Source organism: Mandrillus leucophaeus, unplaced genomic scaffold, assembly GCF_000951045.1.
Source record: "Mandrillus leucophaeus isolate KB7577 unplaced genomic scaffold, Mleu.le_1.0 Scaffold715, whole genome shotgun sequence".
In the NCBI taxonomy this organism is placed as follows: Eukaryota; Metazoa; Chordata; class Mammalia; order Primates; family Cercopithecidae; genus Mandrillus; species Mandrillus leucophaeus.
In genome coordinates this window covers 1,265,786-1,274,997 of record NW_012107753.1, presented here as the reverse complement: position 1 = coordinate 1,274,997, position 9,212 = coordinate 1,265,786, and the positions used below count along the sequence as shown (strand labels likewise).

Below are 9,212 nucleotides of genomic sequence, written 5' to 3'. Positions count from 1 at the left end.
GCCACTGCACTCCAGCCTGGGCGACAGAGCGAGACTCCTTCTCAAAAACAAACAAACAAAAAAAACTCCTATTGTGACAAACAACTTATATGTACTTGTGGGAAGACCTCCTGTTGAATTGCTAGAATATGAGCATTGCATTTTTTTGCAAGTAGTTAAGTGTCTGTGTGTCACTGTGGCCCTTAGAAAATTTTCTAAAGTACTTAGAAAATAGAAAACTATATAATAGAGTGTGTTCTATTTTCTAAGTACTTTGATTATTTACTTAGGATTTTTGGTTACAGAATGATATATATGAGTTGAATATGAAGGCATTGTTCTGCTTCCAGCATTGTTAGTGAGAAATCCAATGTCGTTGTGAGGCCTGTCATTTATCTGTGACCAGTTCTTTTTTTCCTAGAGTTTTTAGCATCTTTTCTATACTTACAGACTTAATATCTCAAAATTATATGCCTTACTTTGGGTTCTCTTTTTATTCCCTGTGCTGACAATTCTATGAGGATTTTAATTTTAGAGATGAGTGTATTTTTCATATTTTTGTCCCTTCCATTTATTAAAAAAAATTTAGATTTCTTATTCTAAACGTCAGACTGCCTAGATTGAGCCTAATTTTCTTATGTTCTCACCTTTGATTTTCATCTTTTCCTTTTCCTGAGCAATTCTCTTGTAATTTCTCCTACAACCCTCCTACTGGCTTCCACATTTCATTTATAATATTTTTACTTTTGGAGAGCTCCTGCTTTCTGATTTTCATAGCATTCTGTTCTTGTTTTGTGGGTACAATAGTGTCTTTTATTTCTTTGAGGATGTGAGTCATAGTTGTTTTCTTTTAACTGAGTTTTCTTCTGACCTTATAGATTGTTTCCTCTAAGATTTTTTCCAGATTCTTTCTCCTCCTCCTTATCTTTTTGATAATAGATTCCCTCCAATGCCTATCAAATCCTGGACATACATTCATACTGTGATGCTGTAAGGTGCTGACTGGAATATCTGGGTGGAGGTAGCACTTGTTGATGGTAACTTCATTATAGGATGAGTAGTGAAGGCAGTGAATTTGGGTCCCAAATGTCATTGTGAAGACATCCTTCTTTTAGAGTCATTCATTTTCTCTAGAAAAGAATCCTCTAGTCCCCTGCCAGGAGTTGTGGGAGTAGTACATGTGGTGCTCTGAGGAAAATGACTGAGTGCCCTTGAGGTTGGCCAGATTTTCACTTAAACCTCTGCTTTACCTTCTCTTTTGGGGCTTGTAACCTCTAAATACTATCCAGGTTCTATAAAGAGTAAATCTCTCCTACAAGGAAGAGGTTAAGGGTGGTTGGCTGATTTCAACAAGGTTCCTGCCAGTGTTCAATCATACCCACACAAACTTCCACCCAATCCCCTGCTAAAACCCACACACTTCTCTCCTTCTTTCCGAGTTGCTTCCAGGTTCTTGTCCATGTTTTTTGTCTTCTGAGAAGATGATGAAATATTTTCTCGCTCATGCCTCTCCTCTCATGTTCTTCTTGTGGGTTAATAACGTTTTTACTCCTTTACTGTTATGTTAGTTGTCATTTGCAAAGGGAAGGAGGTATATGTGATCAACCTTGCAGGTTGAGCTAAAAGTCTGGCTGACTATTTTTATTCTGTAGTAGAAGAAAAATCTTATTTATGTACTCCCAGATGCAATAAAATGTGGATATCCTTAAACAATCCTAAGAAAGAAGGAATTCATTAGTATCACATTTTAATGAATTCTGAAGCACAGAACTGTGTGAATCCAGAAAATATCAGAAGTATCAGCTTCTCTTCCAGCTAACTTTTGAAATGTAAATACTTTTTGCCATTTACCTAACTACTCGACATCAAGATGGCATACCTTTAAATAAAAACATTTTAAAATTAAAAACTAAAATTCTGTTTTCCTCTGGATGTATCATGTGACTTTTCTGAGCACACGTGGTTCATGGTTTTTGTGATTTATTTTTAGAGGAGAACACTAAAGAATGGAACAACCACAGCTTGTTACTTTGGAACACTTCACACTGACTCATCTCTGCTCCTTGCTGAAATTACAGGTGAGTAAATGAAAGCATGATTTATGGGCACATCAAGCAAAGACAGCCAGACCATCGTGGCAAACAACTTATATGTCCTTGTGGGCAGATCTGCCTTTTAATTGCTAGAACATGAGCATTACATTCTTTTGCAAGTAATTAAGTGTCTGTGTGTCACTGTGGCCCTTAGAAAATTTTCTGAAGTACTTAGAAAATAGAAAACTGTATCTCAGAGTGTGTTCTATTTTCTAAGTACTCTGATTATTTACGTACAATTTTTGGTTACGGAATGATATATATGAGTCTGAATTTTGTGTATTAATTTAGGGCTTCTTAGCGAAACTTGACTAATTCTAGCTGTGGTAATAGTTTCTTACATCAGCAGATACATAGTGGCTGTTGGTAGAGCTGTTGACTAGAGTCAGGGCACTGTGCTAGATGCTGGGAACACAATGAGATTAAAAATAGTCTCTGCCCTTGAGGAGCCAGACAGAATACCTACACACATTGATTACTAACCTTAGTAACCTCTGTGGTGCTGTTACTAGACGTCTAGCATTGTGCAGAGCACTTTGTAAGGATTAGTTCAGCAGCAAACAGCCTGCTGAGGTGGTTACTGATGTCCTCATGTTACAGATGGTTAGACTGACGCTCACAGAGGGTCAGTAACATGCCCAGGGTTGCACAGCTAGTAAGAAGAGCTGATTCTGGATTTAGGTTGATGAGTCCAGAACTTGCAACCTGCACAGTGCCTGGCACGTAGCAGATGCTCAGTAAATACTGTTGGCTGATACACTGATGCCACTGTTTGCTTATGCAAAAGACCTAATGGGTGACTCTGAAAATAGATACTACAGTTTTCAGAGAAGGCAAAGAAAACCCAGAACTAGGACACCTAGAAAGACTTTATGAAAGAGGCCTTTAAACTGGGCTTTGATGTAAAGACAACATGAGGAGAGGACAAACTCCGGATAGGAGAAATGACGTGGACACAGGTATGGGAACAGGAGTGTCAATAGTGGATGCAAGGACCACAGTAGTTTAATGGGAGGAGTGGATTCATCGCCTGGGGGCGGTGGGAGAAGGTAGGCAGATGGGAGGGCTCAGATTGTGGAAGAGCTCAAATACGCACCAAAGACCCAAAACAGGTTCTGAGTCTAGGTGTGAGTGATGTGATGAAAGTGGTATTTTAAGGAAGATTAATCTAATGGCCAGTTATTAAAATGAATTACAGGGTAAGGAGAGAGGCAGAAAGGTTTTTGAAAATCTCTTTATGACAGACATGGAGACACTGTAAAAACAATTACCATTGTCCCATATAGCCTCAACTTTATTGCTGTAATCCCAGCACTTTGGGAGGCCGAAGTGGGTGGATCGTGAGGTCAGGAGATTGAACCATCCTGGCCAACATGGTGAAACCCTGTCTCTACTAAAAATAAAAAAATTAGCTGGGCATGATGGTGCATGCCTGTAATCCCAGCTACTCAGGAGGCTGAGGCAGGAAAATCGCTTGAACCAGGGAGTTGGAGGTTGCAGTGAGCTGAGATCGCGCCACTGCACTCCAGCCTGATGACAGAGTGAGTGAGACTCCATCTCAAAACCAAAACAAACAAACAAACAAAACAAACAAGAAAACACCACCTGACAGCCTGAGAATGGGGATGGGGGAGTAGTGGGTTAAAGTGATGAATAGAAAAACTTTTACTGTTTACTGAATATAGTGGGGAGTTTGTGGTGGTTATTGTTCTTAAGTGGTGTGATGGTGGATGATCTTTTACATTTTCATTCATGTTTTCCATAATGATTTCGATTTAAAACTGATTGTTGAAAGCTTAGAAAAAGTACTGTTTCAGAAACAAACATGCCTTCATATTATTTTTGTGTATGCTTTACAGATAAATTTGGACAGCGGGCATTTGTGGGCAAAGTTTGCATGGATTTGAATGACACTTTTCCAGAATACAAGGAGACCACTGAGGAATCGATCAAGGAAACCGAGAGGTAAAAAGCCTATTTGTCTTGATTTGTTTTACAGGTTAGTTCTTGTGCTGCACTGATGGAGTTATAGATGGGAAAAGGAAACAGGATACTGTTATCACCCATTTGGGATGTGCACATACTCAGAATGCTTTGTTTAATGCAATGAGTCAGCTAGTCTACGGTGAATTTGATCAAACACTTGATAATCATTAATGATTCACAAAGAGCTTTCCTTTATAGTGTCACACTTGATCCTCATAGAAATCCCCATGAAGCATCTGTCTTTTATGATAAGAAAACTGAGTCTGACATAGGCTAAGAGGCTTGCTCACAGTCATACAGCTTTTAAGTAGTGGAGCCAGAATTCAAAACCAGGGCCTATGACTCTAAATTCAAAGTTCCTTTTTTTCTTTTCTGTTTTTTTTTTTTTTTTTTTGAGACAGGGTCTCACTCTGTCACCCAGGCTGGAGTACAATGGCGCAATCTCAGCTCACTGAAACCTCCACCTCCTATGTTCAAGAGATTCTCCTGCCTTAGCCTCCCGAGTAGCTGGGACTATAGGCGTGCACCATCACACCCAACTAATTTTTGTATTTTTATTAGAGACGGGATTTCACCAGGTTGGCCAGGCTGGTCTCGAACTCCTGACCTCAGGTGATCCACCTGCCTCAGCCACCCAAGGTGCTGGGATTACAGGCATGAGCCACCACGCCTGGCTCAAAGTTCTTTCTATCATGATACAGATCTCACCCCATATTCAATGTAAATAAAGAGAATAAAAGAGAAATAGAGGGTATGCAAGAATACTTGGTATAGCATATATTAATTTAAAAATGGTGATGGAAGTGAAGAATTATTTATGAAATAAAATACAAGAAGTTAGGAAAAATGAGTTATATTTACAGGTTAATGAGACTTTCACTACAAAAGGATTTTTTAAAAAGATACCAAAGTAATATATGTTTCCATGGTACAGAACTTAGAGAAGCACAAAAAGGTACAAAGAAGATTTTTTTTTTTTATGAAGCCACCAAAAGTTACATAATTGGGTATCTTGTATTGTTTTCTCAAGGTGGTATATGCATCCTTCACTACTATTTCATCCTAGCTTGGGAACAGGAAAGTTGTTCTGGATGTATGCTGGAATGGCCATAATATGCTAATGTAGGGAGCTAGAATATCCCCTCTCCACAAAGGTGACCTGAAAGAACATCTCTGCAAGCTGAAGCGCAGGCATACAGGAGGGAAGGTGTGGTTCCTTTTTCTGCTTTGGTTCCACATCTGTGCTCACAGGGAGTAGGGCCTCACTCTCCTGCCTGTAATAAAGGCTCTGAGGATGTTCTGTGGTGACACAGGCTACAGAGAGACCATGGGAGGGAACAAGGCCCACTCTGCTGCTGCTGGCCGTGGAGCTGGATTCCCAGAGGTCGTGGACAGCCTACTTTGGGAAGATTTCCACCTCAAAGAACAGGGTACCATATGCAGATAGAATCATAAAAGGTAAAGATGTGCAAGGGAAATGAAAACATGTTTCCACATAAAGACTTGCAGGTAAATGTTCGTAGTGTCATTATTTACAGAAGACAAATGTGGAGCAGGTTCACTGAATACAGGTGTCAGTCCCAGGGGAGGACTCCAAACACCTCACCAATACTGCACACCACTTGCGTGAGTCTAGTGAGGCAGCACACTTATATAACAAGTTAAGTGAAGCAAGTTTATTATGCACAGATAGGTAGCAAGGGACAATAGAAGCTTAGGTGAACTGATCCTCCACGGCTCAGGAAAGTTGCCCAGGAGTCTCATATGTGCATGCCCCACGTCACTTCATAGCTGAGGGACCCTGCGAGCATGCTCTCTCTACCTGTGGTTTTATACCCAGATGAAACTGGACTCACTGAGCTAAAACATTGCAAAACATCCTGTTCTAGGAGGAATGGGAACAGAGTCCAGGCTGTTCTGACCAGTTTCTCCATATCTCAGGGTGGTTGCATTTCGGGCACATTCTACAGTTACTCTGATAACTACAAGTAAGAAAAGGGGAAAAGCTGGGTCACCAAGGCCATATGGGAACCAGTCTTGCACCAAATAGTGGAAACAAGCAAAAAAAAATTTTTTTTTTTTGAGAGAGAGTCTCGCTCTGTCGCCCAGGCTGGAGTGCAGTGGTGGGATCTTGGCTCACTGTGAGCTCCGCCTCCCGGGTTCATGCCATTCTCCTGCCTCAGCCTCCCAAGTAGCTGGGACTACAGGCGCCTGCCACCACGCCCAGCTAATTTTTTTGTATTTTTAGTAGAAACGGGCTTTCACCATGTTAGCCAGGATGGTCTCGGTCTCCTGACCTCGTGATCCGCCACCTCAGTCTTCCAAAGTGCTCCCAAAGTACAGGCGTGAGCCACCGCACCCAGCCAACAACCAAAATGTTTATAACTGGTGAATGGATAAACAAAATGTTGTATACAATGGAGTAATATTCAGCCATAAAAAGGAATGAAGTACTGATGCATACTACAACATGGGTGATTTTTAAAAACACTATGCTAAGACAAAGAAATCAAACACAAAAGGCCACATACTATATGATTCCATTTATATGAAATATATAGAAAATGCAAATTCATAGAGACAGAACACCAGCGATTGCCTGGGGCTGGAAGTAGGAATAACTATTAACTAAATGAGCCCAAGGAATCTAACTGGGGTGATGAGAATGTTCAAAAACTTGATTATGATGGTGGTTGTAAAACCCAATAAATCTACTAAACATCATGCATTTGTGCACTTAAAACAGGTGAATTTTATGGTATGTAAATTATACTTCAATAGAAATAGTTTTTAAAAATAGGAGTATGTGGGTGAGATTGTGTTCATGTACATTTGTGTTTTCTAGTTCACATCCACTTTAGAGAAGAGTTGAGTAGAAAGTGATTAGATTTTTTAAAAAGAAGATTTTGTACAGAATAAATAGCTGTGAGCATATCTGCAGGGACTCCAGCTCTCTGTGATTTTCTCCTATGGTACAGTAGAGCTTCTCTTGATGCTTCTAGTATTCTTCCCCTCACTTTTCTCCCTTAATCACGCATCATTGAAGCCAAAACCAAAAAGGCCTGAGAAGCTCAAGATGTATTAACACACTCCGTCGAATTAAAGTTGAAAGATGAATTAATGCACTGAGGCATTCTTCCCGTTTGCCAAGGTCAGTGTATGGGTTTGTCCAACTTGCATGTCAGTATTATTTTTGTGTAACAAATTATATTTAAAGCCTCCAGGAACTTGCTATAGGAGTCGCAGGGTAAATCCTCTTGTAAAATGAAGTAAATAATTTACCCTCTCCCTACCCTTTATTATAGATCAGGGTTTCTCCTGTAGATTGGATTTGCTTTTAAGTACATATGGCCTGCTCATTAAATTACTTTTGGTTATTGGTCATACTATGGCTTGAGATTACGAATTTTCATTATGTTCTTTTTCATATAACATCAGGAGATTCTACTGACCATATAAATACTTTTCTTATATTTTAAAATGGCTTTTCTGTAGTACCTTAAGGATTTGTCAAGAAATTGTATCGTATTCTTTTTTTTTTTTCGAGATGGAGTCTCCTGTCGCCCAGGCTGGAGTGCAGTGGCACAGTCCCTGCTCACTGCAGCCTTCCCCTCCCAGGTTCAAATGATTATCATGCCTCAGCCTCCCTAGCAGCTGGGATTACAGGCCCCTGCCACCAAGCCTGGCTAATTTTTATGTTTTTAGTAGAGATGAGGTTTTGCTGCATTGGCCAGGCTGGCCTCGAACTCCTGACCTCAAGTGAGCAGCCTGCCTCAGCCTCCCAAAGTGCTGAGGTTACAGGCGTGAGCCACTGCACCTGGCCAAAATGTAATTTTTTTTTTTTTTTTAAATTTTAATTTATTTATTATTATTATACTTTAAGTTGTAGGGTACATGTGCATAACGTGCAGGTTTGTTACATATGTATACTTGTGCCATGTTGCTGTGCTGCACCCATCAACTCGTCATTTACATCAGGTATAACTCCCAATGCAATCCCTCCACCCTCCCCCCTCCCCATGATAGGCCCCGGTGTGTGATGTTCCCCTTCCTGAGTCCAAGTGATCTCATTGTTCAGTTCCCACCTATGAGTGAGAACATGCGGTGTTTGGTTTTCTTTTCTGTTCAACATCTAAGAGATACAGAAGAAAATGCTTTAGATATAAATCTTTCCCAAGACCAAACGTATTCTGATGCAAGTTTTAGAAGTTCAGCTTCTTTCTATTCCCCAGACCTCTTTCCCCTTAAAAGTGTCCTCTGAAAAGGGAGCAGAGGGGCTGCTTATATGCTCACAGAGAGGAGGAAGTACCCGCCTTCCTTTAGCATTGGCCTAGCCCAGCTCATCTATTAATCCATTTTTGTGGATAGTAAACCTTAATTCTCATTTTGTTCTGAAACAAAGAAATGCCGGAAGGCAGAAAGCTGCAGCTGCCTAGCCAGGGCAGAAGGAGCCATTTCAACGTCTTTACAGTTGCCACCATCCCGGCAGGCATAAACTGGTGGGATCACTACCATCCCATTCCCCACGCACCTCACAACCACCTCTCGACTATTCCTTCTGCGTTACTCTAATGTTCATCCCCAAGAGAACTCTGCCCTTGGAAATAAATGGTGATATTGTGGGAACAAGTAGCTTCCACTTTAGGAGAATTTGAAGTAAAGAGCTTCGTGGCTTCTGAAAGCCTCCAGGTGCATAGGACTTCATGACTCTAACATCCATAGAGCACAATATATTGCAACATTTCTCCAAACAGAGCTTGAGCTAGTAGAACAGCTTGAGTGCTGTGGGAATATTTGAGAACAGCCCGACTGATGCTAGATGATAAGATTACATTTCCCTGTGATTTTGCACTCCATCTCTGGCTGCAAGTAAAAAAGCAGAGTAATTACTACTTGTTAATCTTTAATTAGTGGTGGTGGAACATGTGCAGCATTAGAAACGTTTGCATGAAAATCAGGATATGTAAGAATCATATTTTTACCTTTTTAAGATGTTTATTTGAAAATGGCCGGTTGGGGTGGCTCACGCCTGTAATCCCAGCACTTTGGGAAACCGAGGCAGGCGGATCACAAGGTCAGGAGATCGAGACCATCCTGGCTAACATGGTGAAACCCCATCTCTACTAAAAATACAAAAAATTAGCCGGGCATGGT

The 9,212-nt window shown here is 40.7% G+C and overlaps 1 protein-coding gene across 4 annotated transcripts in view; it reads left to right on the top strand.

The window, feature by feature from the left end:
• GDA (guanine deaminase) overlaps positions 1-9,212 on the top strand; it is a 67,857-nt gene that overhangs the window by 22,468 nt on the left and 36,177 nt on the right. For all 4 annotated transcript variants that reach the window (XM_011965140.1, XM_011965143.1, XM_011965142.1 and 1 more), the window contains 2 exons: positions 1,970-2,057; positions 3,932-4,037. In XM_011965140.1, coding sequence (XP_011820530.1) covers positions 1,970-2,057; positions 3,932-4,037 — 194 coding nt within the window. The remainder of the gene's footprint in view (positions 1-1,969; positions 2,058-3,931; positions 4,038-9,212) is intronic.